General features: G+C 40.3%; 1 protein-coding gene across 1 annotated transcript in view; it reads left to right on the top strand.

The window, feature by feature from the left end:
• The first annotated feature begins 12,048 nt into the window (after nt 1-12,048).
• The window catches only part of LOC121101274 (actin-binding LIM protein 1-like), a 190,164-nt gene continuing 175,666 nt past the window's right edge, over nt 12,049-26,546 (top strand). Inside the window, exon 1 of the mRNA XM_040624498.1 lies at nt 12,049-12,211. Coding sequence (XP_040480432.1) covers nt 12,199-12,211 — 13 coding nt within the window. The 5' untranslated portion in view covers nt 12,049-12,198. The remainder of the gene's footprint in view (nt 12,212-26,546) is intronic.

Here is a 26,546-nt window from a genome sequence, read left to right on the forward strand (position 1 = left end):
AAAGCAAAATAGGTCTAGAAGGACGCCCGTCAAACAAACAGCAGTGAGTACCTCCGCAGAAGAAATCTGAACGGGGGTGGAAGTTAGAATAAGGTGCACTTTTGCTTTGGTTTTGTATTTTTCACAATATGAATGTACTAATGTACTATTTATATAATGAACATTTAAGAGAAAGAGACAAGAGGGAAAGGAAGGCAAGAAGACATGCTCTGTAGTATAGTGGTTAATTTTATGGCCCCGAAACCAGATAACCTATATTCAGGTTGTAGCCTGCTACTTACTTAAACTCTCTGTGATTCAGATTTTTCCTCTGTAAAACGGGGGTGACAATAATGCTTACCTTAGAAAGTGGTTGTAAAGATGAAATAAGATGATGTATGTAAAATGCTTGGCATCTAGTATGAGTTATGTAAGTGTTAGCTAGTATTATTGATTAAGTAAAGAATAAATCATTAGTTATCCCACTTTAGTCAGAGAGAAATTATTACTTTCTTCATATTTTGGCACGGGTGAGACCTCAGGAAATGTACCTTTAAAAAAATCAATGTCAAAAAGCCTTGGAGATGAAGCTCTTAATGGCTTTGCTGTTATCTAGTCATCCTGAATCAAAATGCATTATGGCACACCGGAGAGAGTACAACTCAATCAACATTAATGCCAACCCGTTGCACTGGGTGTTGGAGAAAAAGAGACTGACGAGGCAAATTTTCTTAAGGATCCCATTTTGTATGATAGGAGGTGTGGTGGAAAGAAGAATCAATCAGTAAACGGATCATTTCAACACAGCATAGTTCTGTGATAGGAATACAGAACAATGAATGGAGTTACAGAAAAAAGGAATGGCTGGAAACAAGGAAAGCTTCCAGTAAGAGGTGAAGATTCTAGAAGGATGAGGAAGAGTTACCTATGAAAAAAAGGAAGTAACGGGCATTCCAGGCAGAGGAAACATCATGATTTATCTGAGGAAACTACAGTAGTCTGGTATTGCTGAAATGTAGTATGTGTATATTTTTATGCATGTGTATGTGTGTTTGGGTGGCGAATGGAATGTGGAAAGGAAAGAATCGCTGGGAGAAGCAAAGAGTAACAAGTTTGGAAAGCTAGTGACAACCAAAGGTGATCTTAATTCTGTAGTATTGCAGTGGAAAGATTACTGAAAACAACCTGCCTATGCAGACAGGTCAAGGGATTCTATGTAAGAGGTCTCAACTTTGGCAAATAACGTTTTGAAGAAATATTGCAGGCTGATTTCTGACTTCTGCTTCTAGGGAAAATATAGTAAGGCATGGAAAGCCAGTGCTCTTGCTGCAAGAGCTAGGGGAAAAAAGGGTAAGTTACAAAATTCATTGTTTAAAAGACATCAGAGAGCTGTAGACACAGTAAGACTATAAGAACTAAAATTCCAGAGAGGGAAGAGCCCTTCCTAGGATTGCTGACAGTCTCTGGCCATTTTCTTTCCTGGAGATATTTGTCAGTTCTGGGTGAGGAATAAGAATCAGGCATGGCCTAGGAAGAGGGACCTTTCCAGGGAAAAGAGAAACTAGTGGAGCTTTTTTTGGTGACTGTGTGGGGCTGGCTTGACAGATTGTAAACTAGTTTACAATTGAAGACAAAGGAGCATTTGTTGATTCCTGGATGCCAGAGGACTTGGCTAGGAGCTTCTAAAAGGCAGAATGAAATCTCCTAGTTTCACAGAACTTCTGAGACAAAGTCCCGCCAGAAGGAGAGATCCTGGCACAAATATATAGTCAGTTACCCCCTTAAAACATTTGGTAAATATTGCAGTGAATGGGGTCAGAATGCAAAAAGCTAAACTCAAAACCTCTGAGTGATAGAACCAATTCTGAAGAACTGAAGAGATAGAGACCCAGTGGGCTCTCAGTCAAGCCAGGAGGGCCACACCTGAGGAACAGATACAAAGATATCCCTGTTTTGGTTGAGGTGCTCTGCCTATTTAATGGAAGATGACATCATCTGCAGCCTCTGGATTCCTGTATACAAAGTCTGGCATACAATAAAAATTACAAAATATCTGAAAAGGTAGGAAAATATGGCCAATAATCAAGAGAAGAAATAGATAATACAAATAAAGCCACAGATGATTATGTGTTACAGTTAAATGACAAGGACTTTAAATATAATTCTGATTAACAATTAACAAAAATATGGAAAAATGAATAAAAAGAGAAGTCCAACAGAAAATTAGAATCTATAAAAAAGAATCAAATGCATATTCTGGAAATGAAAAAAATACTGCATGAAGTTAAATACACTTCAGGTGAGTTTGACAGGACAAAGCAAAGCAGAGTTAGTGAATTTGAGGACAGGTCAACAGAAATCATCCAAACTGAAATCCATAAAGGAAAAGTTATGAAAGAAAAAGAACAGGACATATGAGACATGTGGAACACAAGTGGTCTAAAAACAGTCTGGCTTACTTATTACTTGAGAGAGAATAGAGCAGAAGAAATTTGTAAAAAAAACAAAACAAAACATTAACCCAAAGATTTTTTAAAAAGCCTACTGAACCCCAAACAGGATAAAAGAAAAGAAAATCACACATAGGTATGTCATAGCCAACCTGATGATAACTGAGAAAGATAAAGACAAATCTTAAAAATAGGAAAAAAGACATTCACCTTCAAAGAAACAACAGTAAGACTAATTGCAGTCTTCTCAACAGAAACTATGGAAAAAGATGATGGAATGACATCTTTAAACTGGTGGAAGAAAATATTATGTAAGGTGTTACTAAAGATCTTACTTGCACCAAATATGGCTTTGTTGTCCACCATTTCATCCTTATGACTATTTACAGGTCCTCTGAAACTCTTTTCAGCACTGAGTTACTTGGCTTCATACCCTCTGAATATTACATAATTTGGGACTTTGCAAATGTGCGACATAAAGATCAGCTATGTCAGGTTGTACAGACTGGAGCTCTATACTCCTTTAAGGTGATGTTCACTTTTGTACTCCACGGGCTAGACTCTGCAATCAGATCATAGAATCACTGTGATCTTCCCATCAGGAGTTGACATTGCTTTGACCTTATTAGCAAGAGCTTTCTCCCTGTATATCAGGAACATTACTTGTATTAGATTTTATTCAAATTTTTGTGACATATAATGTTGATTTTCAGTGATTAGGAACATTTTTGAGAGAGAGAGAGAGAGAGAGAATATGCATGGCAGCAGTGGAGTGGAAGGGCAGAGGGAGAGAGAGAACCCCAAGCAGGCTCCACACCAAGCACTGAGCCTGCTGCGGGGCTGGATCTCATGACCCTGAGATCACGACCTGAGCCTACATGAAGAGTTGGATGCTGAACCGACTGAGCCACCCAGGTGCCCGTGAGTAGGAACATATTTTAGGCCACTAAAAACATCTGATTTGGAGTATAGTCACAAGCTATAGACCAGGACTTTTTTTTTTCATGTTACTTATGACTTTCCTGCACTTGTGGTGTGAAGAGAGATGGAGCAGGTCAGCCAGTTCAGTGTTATAAGCAGCAATGCCATCCTTGGGCTGTAGGTGCCCCTGGTGTGATTTAATGTATCTAAATAATGACTGAGAGGGTTTGTCAAATGTGTGTCTTCAGCACTCCTATAGATTTGTCGTAAGTGAGACAGAACGGTGAGAACTTCCTGTGGCTAATGTGCCCTTGCTGGCTTGTCCATAGTGTTTAGAACGAGCATCCAGTTATATATTGTTTGGGTGTCTCGCCTCTCTTCTGGAGCTAAGGAGATGCAAGCCAGCAGCAGATGCATAATCCTTGATGGTTAGAATTAGCCAGTTGCCACTCCCCATCCCTCGAATGTCCATTCAACATCCCGGTCCCTTCTTAGGCTGTGTGAGTACCTTGCTTCTCGTTGTGGGCTTTTTTTTTTTTTTCCTTTAAGGGCAATAGTCCCTGGAGTGGGTACCTTTGGACAGCTTGTACTTTTTTGCCTGACTCCTGCTAGAGAACAAAATCTTTTCTTACCTCTGCCTTGATTCCCTTGTACTGATTTCTTCTAATGACAGAGCTTATGTCTGAAATAGTTAACATCTCCACTCTGTCCCTGGCCCTCATGTCTAAATTAAAGGCCCTTCAAGCTTCACATTCTGGCCTGGATCTGGACTCAATTACTCATTCCTCTGTTTTGACTTTATCTCTCCATTTTTTGATCCAATTTTTCTTTTAATTTCCCCCCAGTTACTGCCAACTTATGCATAACTTTTCCAACATGCTGCATGACCAGCTTCTAACCGTCTGCTTCAAACTAACAGTTTCATTATGTTAGGCCCCCCACATACTGGTAAGTAAAGCATTTACTATTTACTGAAGGATAGAATAGACCCAATTCAGAACACAGTTCCCAAGAGACTGGCTGCCATCAAACGCAGCAGTTTGCTTCACATCCAAATAGCCATTTTAAGCATGAGATCACTTAAATTTCTGAAACATGGGCACAGTTAGAGGCTGAGGTGAACTGAACAAAGATTCCAGAAGAAAGTGCTAGACAGGTTGACGTCTTGGCTCATTAGTTCAGGAGGTCCCTAGGTGAAAAATAGGACTCTACTGGGAGTGTAGAGGGGTAGGACCCACAAAAAGTGCCCAGTATTAACCAAGGAAATAATTACCATATGTCCAATGCTTTATATTAAAAAGTTCTTTCATACACATGATTGCACTTTCCCCTTCCAATAGCTTTGTGAAGTGAATATTATTCTTATTATGTGCATTTTTAAATTAATTTTTTTAAAGTAGGCTCCATACCCACTGTGGGGCTCAAACTTACGACCCCAAGATCAAGAGTTACGTGCTCTACCAACTGAGCCAGCTAGGCGCCCCTATTATGTACACTTTGAACCCAGCAAATAATAGCTAATTTGATGGAGTATTTACCGTATGTCTGGCTATGGTGATATATTTAACATTCATTACCTCTTTTAATTCATTAAAAATCCCAGAGGGAGCAACTGTTTTTCAGATGAGGACATCTGAGGCTTGCAGAGGTTGTGCCTCAGGATGCAGGAGGAGCAAGTGAGGGAGCCAGGATTTAAAAATCCTAAGCAATTAATCATTATGTTTGGAAGTTAAATGACTTGCCCAAGGTCTCCCAGCCAGGAAGTTTAGGACTGGAATTGAGCCCAGAGATTCTGGTGATTTATTTCAAAACAGCTTTATTCACATACCATACAATTCACCCATTTAAAATGTAAAATTCATTGTCTTTTTGTATGTTCACAGAGTTCCTTGTGTATTTTAGTCAGCTCAGGCTGCCACAACAAAAAACCACAGACTGAGTGGCTATGCCACAGAAATTATTTTTCTCACAGTTCTGGAGACCAAGTCTAAGGTCAAGTACCAGCGTCGTTGATTTCTGCTGAGGGCTCTCTTCCTGGCTGATGCATGGGAGTCTTCTTGCTGTGTCCTCATGTGGTAGGAGGAAAGAAAGAGAGACAGAAAACTCTGGTGTTTGTTATTATAAGAATACTAATCCTATGGTGAGGAGCCTACCCTAATGCCTCATCTAAATCTAATTACCTCCCAAAGGCTCCCTGTCCAAATACCATTACACTGGAGACTAAGAGTTTAACATCTGTTTTGGGGGTGGGGGGCCTAGTTCAGTTCACAATACCTCACTTCTCAGGGCAGAGGCCAAACAGTAGACTAATAAGTGTCCTCTCTCCCAATCAATCCAAATTCTCTAGAGAGAGAACTGGATTGGCCCATTCTGGATCAAGTCTTCACCTCAGTCCAGTCAACTATGGCCAAGCAGAGCCTGCTACATCACTGAGTTATAGTGTGGTTTAAAGAATTCTCTTGTTTAAAAAAAGTATTTACCATACAAGTATGTATCCCTAGATGATACATTTTCTAGTATGGCTTGTTTTTAGCAACATTCTGTTTCTACAATTCAGCCATGTTGTTGGGTACTGCTGTGGTGTGTATTTATTATCATAAATGTATAATATTTCAATATGTGACTGAATCAAACTTGTTTTACATATATTCAAATTTGCTGATTCTTTCTTCAGATGTGTCCAGTCTACTGATGAGCTCACTGAAGAAATTCTCATCTCAGATACATCTAGCATTTCCATTTCACTTTTCTTATTGATTCTGTCTTGTTGCTGAAATTCCCCCATCTCTTTGTATGTGTTGTCTGTCCTTCTTTTCCACCAGATCCAGATTCATAGTTACTTTAAAGCCCTTGTCTGGTCATTCCAAAACTTGGGTTATGTCTGAGTCTGGTTCTATTTGATTCTACTTGGTATCATTTTCTTTCTCCCTGAAGAACTTTCTGCAACATTCTAATAGTACAGGTTTGCTGGTGATGCGTTTCCTCAGCTTTTGTGTGTTGAAGAAAGCTTTTAATTATTGAAGAATATTTTTGCTGGATATGGAAGTCTAGTTTGAGAGTTTTTTCTTTCAGCACTTAAAAAATTCTTTCCATTGTCTTCTTTACAGCTTAACTGTGTTAAGAAGTCTGTTCTGTTTCTTACCTTTGTTGCTCTGCATGTAGTTTCTTTTTATTCTAGCCACTTACATGATTTCCTCTTTGTTACTGGTTTCCAGCAATTTGAGGGGTGCCTGAGTGGCTCAGTTGGTTAAGCATCTGGCTCTTGATTTCAGTTCAGGGCATAATCTCAGAGTTGTGAGATTGAGCCCTGTATCAGGCTCCACACTCAGTGGGGAGTCTGCTGGAGACTCTCTCTCTCTCTCTCTCTCTCTCTCTCACACACACACACACACACATACATATAATGTAGAAATTAGTGGAAAAATCATTATTTGTGTAATCGTTAAGTATCTTTATTTTGCCCTCATTTTTGAAATGTATTTTTGTTGTTTATGCAATATTAAATGACTAGTTATAGTCTAATCAGAATTTCATTGTCTCCTGGTTTTCTTCGTTCCCATCAAGAAGTTTGTTGTCACTCTGTTATCTCTTTGTAGGCTATGTCTTTTCTCTTTGTCTGCTTTTCAGGTCTTCTCTTTGTCTTTAGTGTTGTTCAGTTTCAAGACAATGTGATTTTTATTCATCCTGCTTGTTAGATGTTATATTTCCTTTATCTATGGATTTATGTCTTTTTATAAAGTTTTCAGCTGTTATTTCTTCAAACGGTGTCTCTCTTCCATGTTTTCTATTCTCTTGTAGGACTCCTATTAATTATAATTTATGTATTAATTATACATTAGACCTCACCCTATTCTCCATATATCTTAACCTCTCTTATATTATTCATATCCTTATATTTCAGAGCTGTGTTCTTAGTAATTTTTAATATCTACCTTCCATTTCAGTAATTCTTTCTTTTGTTCCAACTAATGTTCTGTTTTACCTATCCATTGAATTTTTTAAAAAATTCTAACTATTGATATTTTAAATTTCTATTTGACTCTTTTTGAAATTTACTTGGTCATTTTTGATAGTCTCTTGTGATTTATATCTTTTATTACTTTATTTTATTACCTTATATATTTCATCTCTTTTTTTTTAATTTTTAAATTAAAAAAAATTTTTTTAGAGACAGTGTGAGCAGGGAGGGGCAGAGGGAGGAGAGGGAAACTCTTAAGTAGGCTCCATGCTCAGCATGAAGCCTGATGCAGGGGTTGATCTCACAATCCTGAGATCATGACCTGAGCCAAAATCAAGAGTTGGACGCTTAACCAACTGAGCCACTCAGGCACCCCGTGTATTTGGTAATTTTTTATTATGACCTCATTTTTGGTTGATCATCTGTGGAATCCAGGGGGTCTAAATTGAAAACGCTTTTATCAAAATAGGATTTTTGTTTGCTTCTCTTGGGAGCCAGGCATGCTACTGATGTGGGATCATCTTAGCCCCTTTTAATTGGCCCGGCTAAATGAAGTCTAGCCTCTCCAGCTTGTATATTTGTCTACTAGAATGCAAGTGTCTACGAGGACAGAGACTTTATCTAATTGTTTGCCATACCTTCCTCATTGGCTATTACATGGTATATATTACAAAGGTATTTGCTGAAAAGTCATTGAGCAGCTCAGCCTGCCTCTTTTTTTTAACTTGAAGTTATGCAAAAAGCAGAATTATTGTCATGCTACTTATGAGAAATTTAGGTTCAGAGTGAGAAATGATGGTGAGTCAGCAGTTAAAAAGCTGTGGGAGTAAGAATCCATATTCAATCATTTAAAAAAATCAATAAAAGAGATGGTTAGCAGAGGGGAGATGAGTGGGGGATGGGTGAAATAGGTGGTGAGGATTAAAGAGTACAGTACACTTATTGTCATGAGCACTGAGTAATGTATAGAAGTATCAAATCACTATATTGTACACCTGAAACTAATATAATACTGTATGTTAACTATACTGGAATTAAAATGTAAAACTTTAAAAAAAATCAATAAAGAATAGAAATTACTGATAATGTACACTGAATTTCCTTCCAGTAGAAGTTGAAAGGGTATTTTTGGCAAGAGTCAAATAGTAACTTATCTTTTTTCAAACACAGACTGAAATGTGTTTTTTCCCTTTGGTCTATATAGACTCCTTTTTATAATTTCAACCAATAGAATATACTTAATTTTCTGACTTTAAAAACTGGCACTTAGGGGTGCCTGAGTGGTTCAGTTGGTTAAGTGTCCAACTCTTGATTTCAGCTCAGGTCATTATCTCAGAGTCGTAAGATCGAGCCCTGTGTCAGGCTCCATGCTGAGTGTGGAAGCCTGCTTAAGATTCTCTCTCCCTACCCCCACCCCTACACCCACTCACACAAGCAAGTGCACACTTTCTCTCTCTTTCTCAAAAAAGTGGCACTTAACTTTTCTCTTAAAATTCTTTACAACTGTAAGGTGATTTCTAAAGTATTATCAGTTATTTTAGATGAGAAATTTGTTAGAATGTTAGGCTACTAATAGGAACTTCGTTGCTCTGTGGTTGGAAGAATTGGTTTTAGATTTCTAAGATTATAGGAAGAGATTCTGGGATGACATGATTGACCCTAAAAGGTATTTCAAAGTATCATAACTCCAAAATATAAGCAAATCATATATATTTTATTTTTTAAAGATTTTATTTATTTATTTGAGAGATAGAGCATGAGCAAGGAGAAGGGTAGAGGGAGAGGGAGAAGCAGACACCCTGCTGAGCAGGGAGCCCGACTGGAGACTCAATCCCACGACCCTGGGATCATGACCTGAGCCAAAGGTAGACACTTGACCAACTGAGCCACCCAGGTGCCCCAAATCATATATACTTTAAAATCTGAACTGATACATAACCCAAAGTCTAATGCTAAACTCATAGGGCAAACTTTCTTTAGTCGAAGATAATCTTTAACAATAAACTTACAATTTCCTAAGCTGCCAGTCAGTTGGGTACTGAGTACTAACTGTGTGTCTAACAGTATTTTGTAAGGTGTCTTATTTCAGACTTGTAATTATATATAGGAGTGTGTTAGTCTTTTATAAGCACCTTAAGGATAAAAGTAAGATCTGTTCATTATGAGGCTTTTGCACTGTACCTGTATTTCTGATGTGAGGTCCTAAGGACCAGAGCTGTTGAGGCAGTTGGAGAAAAGGACTGGATATTAACTAAAGGATAAAGGTAGAAAAACACACAATTTTGGGACCTCCCTATCTTGTGAGTACGGTGTCCTGTATAAAAATGTTCTGTAATATACTTCCAGAACAAATTCAGTTCAACAAAACTATCCAAGTCTCTGATTTCAAGGAACTTACAACAGTTGGGAAGACAGGAAACACATATAACAAAACCTATCAATAGCGACACAGCATCGAATTAAGTAAAAATAGGTGGTTCTGAAAGTACAGGCTACAGAAGTAGAGAAACCAAGGAGATCAGTGTGGGTTAAGGTAGCTGGGGAACATTTCATGAGGAGGGATTGTATAACAATTTGGGTGAGAAGAAGGGCATTTGGGAAGAGCAATGAGAATGAGCAATGGGAATGAGGGAGACTGGATGTTATGATGTTATTGAGAAACAGGGGACAGTGTTCTGTTTACAACAGAATGTTTCCTTAGGGAAATAGCTTGAGATGATGCTGGAGAGGTGGGAGAGGATAGATTACAGACTTTAAAATCTCTGTAGACCTTAAGCTCCAGGTGGACATTTCTATCTTGTTCACCATTATAACTCTAGTACTTACCATAGAGAATGGTACATAGTATATTTCAATGAAAGTCTGTTGAATGGATTCATTGTGTAGATGAAGACATTTTGAAATGTTGAGGCTTTATCTGGAGATCAGTGGGAATGTACTGGTGGTTTTGGAGTATGAAGATGCCATAGTATAAATAGTGTTTTAGGAAAACCATTCTTAAGGTAATAGGCAGAATGACCCAGAGGTGGTGGAGGCTAGTTGTGGAGAGAGCAGCTAGGCTAATAGTGTAATCATCCTTTGGGTCAGAAGACCTAATAGTGGACTGAGGATAGCCAGAAAGAAGAGTTATTTTGAGACTGAACCAACTGGATTGTGATTTACTGGCAAGTTTTTTGCCTAGAATACAGTGAAAAAGATGTTGTCAAGATGGATAAATGAGTTAATTTTTGTAGTTGGTAGTTGAATTTGAGCACTTCTACTTTCATTACTTATCTCCCTTTAAAAAAAAAAAAAGATTTTATTTATTTATTTATTTGACAGAGAGAGAGAGCCAGTGAGAGAAGGAACACAAGCAGTGGGAGTGGGAGAGGAAGAAGCAGGCTCCCAGCGGAGCAGGGAGAAGATGCGGGGTGGAAGATGCGGAGCTCGATCGCAGGACTCTGGGATCACTCCCCGAGCCGAAGGCAGACGCTTAACGACTGAGCCACCCAGGTGCCCCTTATTACTTATTTTCTTTCTCATATTTCCTTCACCACATGATCATTTGATTGGGCTTTCTTTGATGATGCTCAATTATCCACCAATTTATTATTTTTTTCTAGAGCTATTATGTTCACATGTTCTTTGAATACTCCTGGATTGTCAGACTCATCATACATATCAGGATGGATTTGGAAAGTGCCCACTTAGAAAATAACTAGAATATGTGTTGTGAGAACATACAGAGGACTAGCTGACGGAGAAGGGAGTGAGTGTGAATTCCTGAAACTTAGAATTCTTCCATCAGTCTTTACAGGTTAAATAAGTTACTGTGATTGTTCTCCAAGCTTAGAATCCCACCTCTTCAGTTTATAACTTCTGGATCTGGTGGCTTTTGTTATATTGCTTACTACCATCAAGCTCTACCATCAAGATTATCTTCTGGGCACTAGAAGACTGCTTTTGTGTTTTCTGGTTTTATCCTGGTGTGTAGAAAAAGTGGATTTGTTTGGAAGGCTAGCCCTCCTCTCCAATCCAGCCCAGCTCTGACACTTCAGAGTAGAAACAATGAATCAAATATGTCCACAGCATTCTTGGAGTGTCTGTTGACTCGAGAAGCCAAGTGGGCTCAGCCCTGCTCTGCAGGGCTTTACCTCAAAGGTCGCTGAAGAAAAGTCTCGCCCATCCCACCCAGAAGACATCGAAGGGGCTCCCTGGTCGCTAATTTTGCTAATTTTGCTTTGACCCCGGAGCATGAGCTGCCCAAGGCCTTCTTCCCACTAAGGGTCAAGTCCCCTAGGGCAGTCGTGGTCTTCCTCTCTGGTCAAGGGCATCATTTAGGGGAGGGAGCAGAACAGCTCTTTCTTGCTGTCTTTCTCTGGGACCAAAGCAGGAGGCTGGAAAGCCACTAATAATAGCAACAATATTATTATTAATTATTTTAAATTAAGAATCCCAGTCGGGGGAGGGGAAGACGCAGACCCTTACTGCACACCCCACCTCGCTCGGGGACAAAAGCCCCGCCTGGCGCCGCAGCCGAGCCGGCGGCGCGTCCCCAGTGGCCGCTGGACAGGGTGGGCCCGGTTGGGGCGGGGGAGGCGTGGGAGGCCTGGGAGGAGGGTAGGCGGGGGAGGCCGGAGAGGCGGGCCCCGCCCAGCGCGGGCCGCTGGCTGTCAGCGTTGCCGCGCCCGGCGGCGGGTCCCCGCGGTCGCAGCGTCCCCGCCTGCCCGCCGCGCTGCGCCCAGCGGGCGGCCAGGTGTCCTGCGGGCGGCGTCCCCGCGCTACCAGCCGCCTCCCCACGGCGGGCGGCGGGCGCGTGTGCGCTGGTGTGCGTTTCGGGGATATTTTCCTCCTCACGCCCTGCCGGGTTTCTCCTCTGCCCTCCCTGCTTCGGCTCCTGCAGCCTGAACCATGTCCGCGAGGGGTGAGTGGGGACCAGGTGGGCACCGTCCCCCGACCGCGCGCCAGGCCGGGCGGGGCAGGGCGCGGACCAGGGCGGGCCGGGCAGGTGCGGAAGGGCTAGGGGCTGCGGGAGCCGCGCTGGCCCCAACCCGGCCTGAAACTTTGGCAACGGATCCCTGGGCTCTGGGCGGCTGGGGAGGGTAGAAGGAAGCTCTCGCCCTTGACCTTGATCCCCGGATGTGGGAGAAGCCTGAGGGCCAAGGTCGGTGCCTGGCTCACCTGTACAAGCCTCACGGCTGGGCTGGGAAGGCGTGGGGGATGGGCTTCCCGTTGCTTGTCCTGCTGGGGAGCCGCCTGAAGGGCTGTCCAGGAGAGAGGAAGAGGTATTTTTTTCCTCCTTGTTACCATTTTGCAGCTTGGTTATGGAAGGAATCCAGGGCTTGATGCAGTAAGATTTAAAGCTGCAGTGCTTACACCCCATTAAAAAAAAGTAAATTCCCTCTACCTGTACTCCTCTTAGCATTCATCTTCATCCCCCACCCATTTTCTTTCTAGAGTGAAACAGTTATTGCAGGTAAAACAGGGTGAAAGTAAAAAAAAAAAAAAAAAATCCAAATTGCTTTTCAGGCAAGAGTGAAGGGAATGTATTTCTTGCCATCTGGAGCCAGTGGTGATGCTGGGGAGAGTGGGTTAGTCATAGCTCAGTGGCTGCTACTATGAGTGAAATATTAAAGAGATCATGTCATTGTGCAGTTTGCTAGCAATTAAAATGAGTGACTTGGTTGCTTTGCTATAAGCATTTCAGGAAAATATTATCTTGAGAAAGGGTATTTGCAAAGCAATAAGTACCACCCCTTTTGATACCCTAAAACTTGTAAGAGGAGTTGCAGAGGTGTTTTTGTGTTTTTTTTTTTTTTTTTTTTTTTTTTTTTTTTACTCTGAAGGGTTAACCCTGCTTTTGGAGGGGCACAGTTAAGGAATTCAGTAACATCTGTTGGAAAATTTAGTGCTGCTTTTCAGGGTTCACTCTGGGGCATGTAATGAATAGACTAATTTCCAATGTCTAAATTCCTGTTTAAGGAGACTGGTCTTTGTTGATCTGGCAATATGTCGTTGGTTCCATACCTGGAAATGGGGTGATAAGGGCTAGGTGGAATGACAGAATTTACATTTGTAAATACTGGGTGCCAGAGGTGACATGAGGCCCCAAGAAACTATCTGCCTAATGTTGCCTAATGATTTGTGTTTAAAGAAAGAAAAAAGAGGGTGGAACAGATGTGATTGTAGGGGCCTGGGTGTGTATATGGGATCTTCCAAAGGACTCTAGCTATACCATCTCTGAACTGTGTTCTAACCCCAAGGCTCTTGGTCCCGATCTCTGTCCTAAGTACAAGAAGGAACATGGGAGGAATAGCCCTCACAGGTTGTAAAGCTCTCTGTGGTCAGAGTCCACTTCTGATCCAGCTATATATCACCCAAACCCCTTAGTACAGTACCTTGCACACCATAGGAGCCATATAACTATTGGGAAGCTGGCATGTCCTAGGAAGCGTCAAGTTCATTAAGAAACCAATTCCCCACCCACCTCCTCCGCCCTCCCGCAACATACCTGGAAGTTTTGCCTTGTCTCTGGCCCCTTCTATTATGGGGTTTCTGTGGTTTATCTGAGGATATGAATGAGGATGGCCCCAGGGATTCAGAGGGCTAGAGCCCTGGGTTGGGTTCAGATATTTCTCAGTATTTCTCAAATATTTCTTCTTGAACCTGGTTTCAAGAAGAATGATTTGGAGTTAAACATACACATGTCACTCTGTTGTCTTGTTTTCTCTTCAAACTCTGTGTTGATAATTTTGCATTTAATAGTTAAAAATCTGACTACTATTGCAGGGGCAAAACACCATGGTAACTAATAGCAGTTATTGCATACTTATTATTGTCAGGTACTTTACATGTATTAAATCATTTAATTTTCACAATAACTGTCAAGTAGGTACTGTTATTACCTCCTCATTTCACAGATGAAGGAACTGAGGTATTGAGAGATTGTGTAACTTTCCTGAGCTCGGATGGTTGGTAAGTGGCAGATCCTGATTTCCATCCAGGTCTGTCTGACTTCTGATCACATCACTTTGTTTTACTGCCTTTTCATTATTAGTCCTTTGAATATTAGTAAACATCCCAATCATTGATTTACCAAGAAGAGAGAGAAAATGCCTATACTTAAGTTTAAAGGAAATGGCCTTTGTAAGTAGGTTGTAAGACCCAATACTTTCATGGGCATTGGGTAATGACAGAGTGAAGGAAAAAAGACAGTTGATCCTTGCTGTTATTAACTTGCTATTTCCACTCTGTTTCCTCCTACTTCAGTTTTGAGAACCAGAACTTCTTGCATATTACCGACTGAGGATTTTTCTGATGTTTTTATGAAGCACTTGTGTTTTTATGAATTTGTAAAACAAACAAACAAACCAATTCTAAGTGATTAGCAGAGTACCTAGTAGAGTAGCTGTGGAATTGAGCTGGTGTGGAAAAATGTCTGTTTGCCATTTATTTTTTGCAAAAGATGTCAAACTATGAGCTTTGCTGTGATTTTCTAATTCAGTATCTGCTCTCACCTATACTCCTGAAAGTAGGGATAAAGCTTCAGGGTCAGAAAGTTAATGTGCCTATTTAAATACCTAATTTATAAATAGGTAGATCTTTAGACATTTGGAAAGATACATTTCATTAACCTAAGAAATGATCTCTGCTTATTTCTAATATCTAGGCTTATAGGTTATGATGGGGTAGAAATATTTTTTAAACATTGAAAACTATTGAATTTCATAAGAAAAGTGATTTTATTAAAAATTTTAGAGAGAAAAGGATCATTCTTTAATTCCTCTGGTCTTTAAGATTGAAAAAGCGTGCTAAAATTCAATTCACTATTCAAGCTAACAATAAAAAATATTCTTTAATTCCGTGATAGGACAAGTTAAGGCATTCCCGTCTTGTGGTCTTTTAGAATAGTTTCATCAAAGGCTTTTAGTTTGGTGTTGTATTTTTACTACTAAAGGCCTAAATGGAGCCATCGTATCTTGATTTTTGGTTTGCCAGCTAGAGGAAATTGTAACACTTAGAGTTTCCACAACTGGGGAGAACAGTCTAGGTAATCTTCTTAAAATGTTGATTCCCAGGCCTCATTCCAGATCTAGTGGCTCATAAGCTCTGAAAGCAGAGCCCCCAAATCCATGTATGTGTAAAGATACCCTGTGAATTCTAAAAATCATTACGGTACAGCAATAAGAATCATCTGGAATATTTGACATGCTGATGGGAGGGCTCTGTTTCAGATCTACTGAGTGAGAATATTCAGAGAGGCCTGGGAATCTGAATGTTTAATAAGCCCCAATGAATTCTTATGTATAGGGACATTTGGCATCCACTGGATTAGGGCTAGTTTCTTCTAATTCACGGTTCTGTATCATCCAGCAAGTTTTGAAAAAAAGCTGCTTATGAAATATAAAAATAACATATTACAATGCATTAATAATATATTAATATAATAAAAATATTTATATTAGCAAATTAATAGATATACTAAATATTTAAATTATAAAGTATTATATTATAAATTCAAGTAAGAAATACATAAAGATAAGAATGAAAATTCCCTATTTTTATTCTCTTCCTCCCAAGTCCTCAGAATTCAGTGTGGCAAGCAGTACATACTTTGTTAGATTTGGTTAAATATAATAAATATTAAGTACCTAGTCTGTACAAGGCATGTGACAGTGTACACATAAGAGATCACTCATGAACCCACTGGCTTTTCAGAAGCTTGGGTCTTGAGAAGAAAGGTGCAGGTGTGTGTGCATAGAGTCCAATGCACTGGCAGAGAAAGACCTCAAAGTATGTATGCTCTTAGAAATGTTAGATCATAATCTTTGTTTTCAGAACTTCCATGAAACTGGAAGAAATCTGAATGTTCATCCATTGGGGAATGAGGGACTAAGTTATGGCACATCCATATGATGGACTATTATGCAACTATTAGAAAGAATGAGTTAGATCCATAATGTGTTTGGTCTGGACGGATGGCCATCGTACATTGTTAAGTGAAAAAGGGCAAGTTTTAGAATAAAGTGTATGTAATACATAATCCCGGTTTTGTAAACTGAGAAAAGTCCATATGTGTGCATATGTGTGTGCTCTGTGGGCACAGAGAATACCATAGAGCAGTACACACCAAGGTGACCTCAAAGGCAAGGGTGGGGAGAGGAGACAGCCGGCTTTCCTTTGAATACTTCTTTGTTGTTTGCTAGCAAGTAGACATAGCTTTAACAGATCGAGAGAAAAACCCAACAACGAAAAAATGTGCAGTTCCTCCCCATTCGTTCATTTTTTTCAAGTCAGGAACATAGGTTTTTATTCATTCATTCAACATTTATTGAACACCTGTTATGTGCTAGCAGTTGGTGAACAGGACCTAGTATATACTATCAAGGAGCTCACAGTTTTGTGGAAGAGACAAATACATAAATACTTACAATAATAGGATATGCTGAGTGCAGAGAGAAAGAGAGAGAAAATATGGGATATAGAGAGAGAGTATTATGGTGATAAAAAAAAAAAAAAAGGAGTGGCCCTGAATACAGCCATGGGGGTAAGGACTATGAGATCTTGAAGAAAACAGACTTGTGTTCTTGGAGAACGAGCTGGGTTCTTAGAGGAGCCAGATGACCTAGGGTGGGATTAAGGGATGGACTTTTTCGGGAGGGGGCATAGAAAAGAAACAGTACAATGTGTGTTGACCTGGAAAGCCTGTTGATGCAGGATGGCATGCTTGCCAGCGAGAAGAGAGCCAGATCTCAGCTGAGTCAGGAGATGGCAGAGGGCACTTTGGGGAAAGGCCAAGGATGTAGGGAGTTTTATTTACAAGGAGCTGTGGTTTCAGACAGCACAGTGGAAGGCTGTCAGTGGTGGGAGATGTGCAGTCAGAGGGAAGAAGCACAAGGTGGAAGGGGATGAGAAGGGAGAGGAAATGAATAGGGATGGGGGCTTTTCATTGTTTCCATGAGTCAGACTGCAGGAATGGGAGAGGTAGTTGGACGTGATTGGCCTCAAGTGTCCTCACTTTGGCATTAGGGGCTTTGGTTGCAGACCATGCTGAGTCCTAGGCAGTATCTGGTGAAGGCAGAGAGGCAGCGAGGGCTGCCATCAGCTTTCTAGAGTAGCAGTAAAGTCCTCTGCTGGACAGTGGATCTTCCACAGTGTTGGGGGTGCAGGGAGACTATAAGAATCAGAGTTACAGTCTTTTTGCTGACTTCTTCTGCTTCCATGCTTATGGTGGGGCTCAACAAACTCGTATCTGTTCATTGATAAAGGGGGGACATCCGTCCTGTTTCTTCTTTCTCTCTCTTACTTCTTCCTGGAGCTGGATGGCTGCCATAACTACCAGTTGCATCACTCAACCTGTGTCAGTTTCTCATGGTGATGCTGTGACGATTAATACATGGAGGGGTTTTTTTTGGTGTCATACGGGGGGCCATTTTTCTGGCCTGTATTAGCTAAGCTTTTCTTCTCTTGAGTTACAGAGCCTCAAGTGGTTTCTCAAACTGAAGGCAAATAAGATATATTTGAAAGCCAAGCTTAGCCATTATTAGTTTTGATACGAAAAAAATCGAAAGAGCAACGCATTACACTTCTAGCACTTTTCTTGTATTCAAAATAAATGGGTTGTAATTCAATAAATAGATTTTTTTTTACAAAAGAGAAATAGTTTTTGATATCAGTACCTCATAAATGGGAGAATCATATTTCAGAAAAGATTTTCAGAAGGTTAAATTGTTCCCACATTGTATCTGTAAATAGCATTACTATTTATTTATTTATTTATTTATTTATTTATTTATTTATTTATTGTTTTGAGACCTCAGGTAGAAAAGTTTGAGTTAATCATATTTTCTCAGGTTATGGCTCATTGTCATCATCAGTTCATCATCAGACCCCTCTCTTATCTTAGCTATCTGTTTATTTATTTTAAAGTTTATTTGTTTTAGTAATCTCTAAACCCAGTGTGGGGCTTGAACTTACTACCCTGAGATCAAGAGTTGCACACGCCTCTGACTGGACCAGCCAGGCGCCTCTCACGTTCCTTTTCTCTGCGTAGGCAACTGTTCTAATACACTTGATATGTGTGTCCATGAATTTGTAGCAAAGCCAATTCTGAGACCAGTTCTTATATTTAAAACTATAAGTATCAAGTTATTTTATATATGTTCTTCATGTATGATGTCTGTGTGTTTCTGAGGATCAGTTAAATTCTTAAATAACTGATTTTACGAACAGGTACATACTTCTGATCTTATTTGGAAGTTTGTGTCACTTAATATAATAGCATGCCTTATTCTGTTAGGGACTAGTTATAGCCAATGAAAAACGGTTAGTCCTCATCTCAGGAACGTAAACTGAGTTAGGGGTGTGTGTGTGTGTGTGTGTGTGTGTGTGTGTGTGTGTAAAGTTATGTACACAGCTGACAAGAATAGGATGTGATGAAGATTATCATCAAGGAGTAATCACGCTGGTATGGGAGGGCCAGCTAATTGTGGCTGCTGATAACAAATAGCTTCGCTTCGCACAGGAGATAGAATCTGAGGTGGACCTCGCAGGATGAGTAGGAATTTGGCAGGCAGAACACTAACAATGTGCTTTCCTTGCAGAAGGAACAACACAGGTGGAAACATGGAGGAGAGAGAGTGCAGGGTATGCGGGGAGCAAGAAGGCTGGGAAATATGAGGGGGCACGAGATTTGTGGTGAGGGGGGAAGAAGAGCAGGAAGGCAAGGGGACGATGGATGAAGCTAGTAAGCATTTACATCAAAGTCTCTTCCTAAATAGAGAACTACAAATGCAGAGAAGGGAAGTGAGAGGTCTGTTCTTGGTAACATTCAGGCAACAACTCATCCCTGGTTGTACAGCTACCCACAATACACTTTGCTTATTTATTTATTTATTTTTAAGATTTTATTTATTTGATATAGAGACAGGAAGAGAGGGAACACAAGCAGGGGGAGTGGGAGAGGGAGAAGCAGGCTTCCCGCTGAGCGGGGAGCCCGATGCAGGGCTCAATCCCAGGACCCTGGGATCATGACCTGAGCCGTAGGCAGACGCTTAATGACTGAGCCACCCAGGTGCCCCATGACTGAGCCAACCAGGCGCCCCCACAGTACACTTTAAAAATGGTATTTTATCACCAAATAATACTGGAGTGAGTTACATTTTCATCCTGACCACAGTTCTTATTGAGGTAGACATCTTGCCAAAAGCCCACTCTTGTGTTTCCTTTCTTAGGCTATGAGCCTTATCATTAGCTTTATACTTGACACCAGAACATCCCAGTGCTTAAGCATGCTGGCACATGGGAAGGCTGAATACGGAATAGCCAAACAACGTGTTCGTCCATAGCAAGGGGAAGGAGTGAGGCCATTCCCCCAGGAGAAGTGTGTGTACTTAACTTGATCCTGTTTTTATATGCACCTTATAGCTCCCTCAGTTCTAGGGAAGAACAAAACAGCACTAATTAGAGCCCATTAAAATGAAAGATGAAGCTTTGTAAAATTTATGGAACATTTCCTTTGAGATGGTAAATTAGTCTTTATCATCTTTTTGGGAGAAATATTTCTTTTTCATAAGCCTCTGCTTTCAGGTTCTTCTCTAACTTAATCTGTATTAGTATTCGTTGATATAAGTAGTACTAATCACTGGATGCAGTTTGACATTTGGTGCTCCATTCACAAGATGCTACTTAGTAACACCTCAGATGTACTTCACTTGTGGCTGTCTGTTATCTGCTTAATCCCTGGTTTCCAATGTACTTGGATAGAGAAAGGAAAAAGAATGTGAGTGGTTAGCATTTCACCCTGGTGAAAGTAGTCGTCGCTAGGAATACCATCCTTCCGTCCGTCCATTCATCCATCCATCCATCCATCCATCCATCCATCCCATAGAAATCTGTCAAGCCTTCCTAGAGTTCATAATCATACACACATCATTGAAAATCCAGCTGTCTGTCTGTACTCATTCTATTTTACAATGTCACTAGGAACTGACAGTATACGTTGCCTTCACTATACTGGTATAATGGGATTGATCTCTCTTAAAATGTGTAGTCTGTAAATAGTTTGCGCCCAGAGACCCCATTTTGTTCAGTTTCCTTAAGGACTTTTTGAGAAGCATTCTGAAGCTTTGTTGTCTTGCGTAGCCCATCTTCTCTACCCATCTTGGAGACAGCATGGAAGACTCCACAGGTACCTATGACTCTAGCCTGTGGAAAGAGCAAGCCCTCCATTTCCGGCAGGCTTACCTGAGGCACTTCCATTCTTATCTCTTGTTTTCTCCCCTGCAGGTTAGGGTATGCTCTCTGCTGCCTTTGTGAATACCTCATGGTCTGGGGAACAGGGAACAAGAGAGGAAGAGAGAGAGAGAGGGAGAATATACAAGAGCAATAGAGGGATTGATGTAGCTACAAGATTGTTAAAAATTGAAAATAGACTGGATTTGAGTAGGAAAAAAGTAAGTATTTGCTAGTATAAATTAATTATTACATTTGTTCTTTATTGAGAAAGGAAGAGATGCCAGTGGAGTTGAAATTTATATGAGTTATAAAAGGGATTCCATTTAAGAAAATATATGCTTTCTTCTTTCCTCTTCCCCCAAGAACAGACATGTCAACTATTTATCTGTAAGTTTCTTGACAGCAAGCAAGAAGACTGTGATGGGCAATATTTAACTCTTTTGGTCTTTTGACCTTTCTCACTGATATTCAATCAGATAATATTTATTCAATCTTTCTCCTAAGGTAGCCAGATTTATTCCAATTCTCATCCATGTCTAGACTGATGATACTAATATATGAATTAATGAAGTAATTTAACAAATATTTAATGAATACTCTGGGGGTAAGGATTGTCATGATTTTGGTGTAGAAAACATTAAAGAGGGTTAGAATTTGTGATTGAATGAGGCTGGGGCCTCATTAGGAAACCCTGATTAGGGACTGATCAACATTTATTGCTCACATTTAAATATATAATGTATTTTGCATATACCATATAAGTAATCATCCAAATGGGATATTTCTGTCTAGGACAAATGCTAAACCTGATGGGTACTGGACAACAGTTGTATACTGGGGCTATCCCAGGCAAATTGGGGCCGTGGCTTTCCTAACTAGTAGTTTCTAGCCAGACCATGCTTTGGTGGGATTGTAGTCCTTTGTCTCAAAAGATAGAATTTTGGTCAATTTCTGAATATCTTTTTGTAGTATTAGCTACATTGTATATTATCCCATGAGAATTTAAATTAAATCCTGGGCTGGCTACTTCTTCACCTTCCATCTAGCACTTTTCTGGGCTGTTCCCTCTTGTGGGAATTTGGTATGTTCAGATATAATTACTACTATAGACAAAAAATAACATTTACTACAAAGTCAAACCCAGATGAATTTTTGGAGTATTTGTGTGTTTTTTTGGGCAGGGGATGGTAATTCACCTTCTAAATTAGAATTTACCTTCTGTTGGAGTAAATTATCTAGTGCAGAGCTGTTTTGGAATGGAAATGTTTAGTGTCTTTGGTCCCTCTATAGTCATTTTATTTATTGTTATTTATTTATTTTTGGGGGGGAGGGTCAGGGGAGAGGGAGAGAGAGAATCTTGGAACCCGACGTGGGCCTTGATCTCATGACCCTGAGATCATGACCTGAGCCAAAAATCAAGAGTCAGACACTTAACCTACTGAGCTACCCAGGTGCCCTCCCGCCCCCTGCTCCCCCCATAGTAATTTTAAATGAATGGTTCTTTTCTTCCAGTTAATGCAGTTTCAGAGCAGCTTTGAAATGCTTGATTTACCTGTGGTTATTCTTGGACGTACTACCTACTTGATGACTCTCTCCAATGTATTGGAGATGTATTTCCCTAGTACATTGCATTATTTTATTGGGAAAATTATGTAATATGCATTTACTACTATAAGGAATTTGTCCATATTTTGTTTTATGATAACTGGATGGGCAAGTCCTCATTTAGTAGATGTACATATAAAATCCTTTGTCTTACTGAGCCCTCCATGAGCGTAAAAAAGAAAGCAGGAGTTGTGGGCCAAGCACTCAAAAATTACTTGCTGTTTGATTAGAGATCATATGATTGTGGTCCTTTGTTAGATAATTTTTTTTCAGGTTTATAAGAGGAAGCACTCTACATACAAAATTATTACTATTCACATTTTAATAAATTAAAGTCCTTTATACAGTGTGTTCTTTCTCCAGCTCTATAATATCATTACATATGACAATAATATTTTGATGGTATATATGAAACCATTAGAGTCAATTCACAGTTTTCCCTACAGAAAATACCCTGTCATATGTTTGGCTTAAGACTGTGTCCAAGGTCTTAACTCATGCTTTTCTTCTCCAACTTATTGAGAATTCATTTACAAAACACATCCACCACAGGGTAGCCACCAGAGAACTGAATGGTAACAATGCAGGGAAATGAGGACAATGAAGTAAACAGCTATTTCTGGCTTCCAGCTCCAAATAGGAATGAACAGAAGGAGAGGAGTCCTAGAGTCTGGGGGACAGAGGGAGGGGGGAAAGCCATAATTTTTAAATGTTACAAAAAATGTGGAAAAGAGGTTTAGGTTGGCAGTCTCTAATGGATTCTGGGGAGATTTTTGTTGTTGTTGTTCTGTGTAAAACAAGGGAATCTTTATTTTGATTCATTTAAGCAATTGGGTTAAGTAATGAGCATGAGTATCCTTGATGGTTTAGTTTTCTCACCAGCTCCTTAGTTACTGTTTATTTTAGGAGAATCTTTTCTGTGGCTAGACTTTATAGAAATTGTAGAAATGTAGTTATAAATCGTGTATTCGTGCGTCCAGTCATTCAGTAAGTATTAGTTGAACACCTGCTAAGTGCTCAGGTTGTTCTAGGTATCGGGGTAAGACAGCCACTTACCAAATAAACATATAACGTGACAGGTGGTGATAAAGGGCTCTAAAGAAAAATAAAGAACAAGTAGAAGAGAGAAGTCTAGAGAAATGAGGGCAGGGGAGGTGCTATTTTATATGGGATGATAGTGGGAGGCCTCTTTGATAAAGTGACATTTGGGCAGGGACCCAAAGGAATTGAGGAGGGTCATGCAAATTCTGACAGAGGGTTTTCTAGACAGTAAGACAAACAATGCAAAGGCTTGAGGTCTATCTTGAGGACCAGGAGGGAGCCCAGTGTGGCTGGGTCAGAGAGAACAGGCGAGAAGGAGGAAGATGAAGTTGGAGAGGTGGGGGGTTGGGATTGTCATCCTTGCAGATTTCTGTGAGGACTTGAGTTTTTCTCTGAGTGAGACTGACTGAGATAGGAGAGCCTTGGGTAGTTCTCAGCAGAGTTGTGACTTGATTTGATGGAGTTGAAAATGATCACTTGGTCCACAATGTGGAGAGTAGATGGTAGCGGACAGGAAGACCAGTGAGGAGGCCATTTTAATGATCAGAAAAAGAGAAGATGGTGACTTAGACCAGATGGTAGGAGAATAGCTGGTGAGAAGTCACTGGGTTCTGGAACTATTTCTAAGGAAGCGCTTATGGGACTTGCTGGTAGGTTGGAAGCATGAAGTGAAAGGGAGAGAATTGAGGATGCTTCCTTTCTTCTGTTCCTTTCTTCTCTTCTCTTTTCTTCTTCTTTTTCTCCTTTTCCTTCTCCTCCTCTTCTCTTCTTCTCCTTCTTCTTCTCTTCCTCCTCCTTCTTCTCCTCCTCCTTCTCCTCCTCCTCCTTCTTCCCCTCCTCCTCCTTCTTCTCCTCCTCCTCCTTCTTTTTTAGCACCTGGGAGAATAGCATGTAATTAACTGGGATGGGGAAGAGTGTAGAAGGAGCAGGTTTGAGGAGCAGGGAATCAAGCCCTTTGGACATTTCAGTTTGAGTTATGTCTTAGCCATTCTAAGATGAAGATATTTATTGTGCCCATTTTACAGACAGAGGAAATGAGGCAGAGAAGAAGTAACTTGCCTGAGACCATCTAGCTAATAAGTGGTTGATCCAAGATTTAAATTCAGGTCTTGTTAATGCCAGAGTATGCTCTACCCACCGTAACACTTCCTCTTTATATTAGGCTGAATATATATGCCAGGAAAATAATATATCTAGTGTTTATTTCTTAATTATTTATTATTTTTCATTATGAGTTAATTTTCTGCATTTTAAAACATGGCTTATGTTTAGTTTAAGGAAAAAAACCTGTTGTCACGTTATTGCAAATTTTCCCATTTATCAACATTATGGTTAACACTGCAAAAATGCTACTGAAACATGAAGAAGCATATGGCATTCATTCATTCACTCGATGTAATCACTGAGTGCTTACTATGAGCCAGGCTTAGGGGGTTGGGGGGTTCTAGCTCCTCTACTTACAGAGCTCTCCGACTAGGGAAGGTGAGCGACCTGTGCACAGAAGCTGCAAGGGGCCAGTGGTATGATGGTGGTACATAGAAGATGTTGAAGGAGCACAGAGGAAAGACAGCGGTCCATTCTGATGGATATTGGGCCAAGGAAAACTTTACAAGCAAGTGATATTGAAATAGGGCCTTGACTGGTGATGGGTAGTAAGGAGGGCACGTATTGCATGGTGCACTGGGTGTTATACGCAACTAATGAATCATCGAACTTTACATCAGAAACCAGGGATGTACTGTATGGTGACTAACATAATATAATAAAAAAAAATTAAGATAAAAAAATAAATAAAACTAAAAAAAAGGAATAGGGCCTTGAAAAATGAGTGGAATTTGCAAAATGGAGAAGTGGTAAAGAAGTATTCCAAAACAGGAAACAGCATGTTATTAGAATTTAAAAAATGGCAATTAAGCATAGTAAGCATTAGTAAGAAGTGAAGTGTAACATATAGGAATGCTACGAAGAAAATTTAAAAACTGCCTTCAGGAACATAAAATGTCTAAGCCATTAGAGAGAGCTACCATGCTCTTGGATAACAAAACACCGTCTTGTAAAAATGTTCATTTCCCCTAAATCTCTCTATAAAGGAAGGGAAATCCCGATTAAAATACGAGCAGACTCTTTTTTTTTTTAGAGATATGGCAAAACAGTCCTGTTCTTCATTTTGCACAATGAAATATGTGAAATTCTGAAACAGAAGTGTAATTAAGAGAGATTAGCCTAACTGAATATTAAAACGATATGACACTGCAATAATTAAACCAATTTAGTTTGGAGAAAAAATAGAGTGGTGGAAAAAGATCAGTGAACATATCTATATGGAATTTAGTTATAGTGAAGTGGCATTTTAAGATCTGTGTGAGAAGAGAGATTATTCCCTAAATAATGTGGGTACAACTGGCTGTTTAGAAAAAGTCAATGTGGACCCCTTTCTTATTTCATATGCACATAAAATTCCTAATGTATTAAATAATTAAGTATAAAATAAATGAAGCAATCAATACCCTAGAAGAAGACACAGGTGGGTTTATGACCCAAGAATGTTAAAAGGCTCCTGACCTTTTATACAGGATACAAAGCCTTCAAGTCATAAAAGGAAAGGTAGATACATTTAGCTACATAAAATTAAAAGACTTCTGTGTGGTTAAAAATACCACATTCTTCATCCTGGCTTGCGGTGCTCACAAGCCCCCAACAGAGCTGACTTGAACCCGCCTCCTGCACCAGAAAAGTCCAGCCAGCGGGTAACAGGGAGAGAGGCAGAGACAGGCGTGGGATCCCACCGAGGGCCTTTTTGAAAGCTCGATAAATGCTTTGACAGCGTTATTAGTGTGAGGGATCACCTGAGGGCCTCACTGAAGTTTTACTCTCTGCACAAAGCAGGCTGGACCAGTTCCAAGGATGGCGTTCCCTTATTCATTCCACAAACACATAGGGAGAGTTTGCAGCACCAGAGGGTATATGGCAAGAGGTACAGCCACGGGTAAGGCACAGCCCCCGCCTCAAGAGGCCATGTCGGACCAGGGATTGTATCCCTCTGTGATTGGAAGGTCACGGTCATGTCCACACCATCCTGCCTTCCGGAACATTCACACTCCTGGGCTGGGCTGGTCTGAAGCCTGAACCCTTTTCCAGACAGTTATAGGGGGGACACTAAGTGGTTGTCTATGTTAAGGTTAATATCAGGCTTCCCTATGACCCTGGCACATCTTTATCATAGAGAGGTAGCAAGGTGGGAATGTCCTCTCTTGGAAGAGGTGACAAAGGAGCAGGGGGAGCTGGCCAGAAGTGAACAAAATCTTTTAGCTCGGCCTTTTCTCCGACCTCTGCCGAGCTGTCTAAAAATGTATGTATTTGCTGGTGTTCAGAACATT

This window comes from Ursus maritimus, unplaced genomic scaffold, assembly GCF_017311325.1.
Source record: "Ursus maritimus isolate PB19 unplaced genomic scaffold, ASM1731132v1 scaffold_7, whole genome shotgun sequence".
In the NCBI taxonomy this organism is placed as follows: Eukaryota; Metazoa; Chordata; class Mammalia; order Carnivora; family Ursidae; genus Ursus; species Ursus maritimus.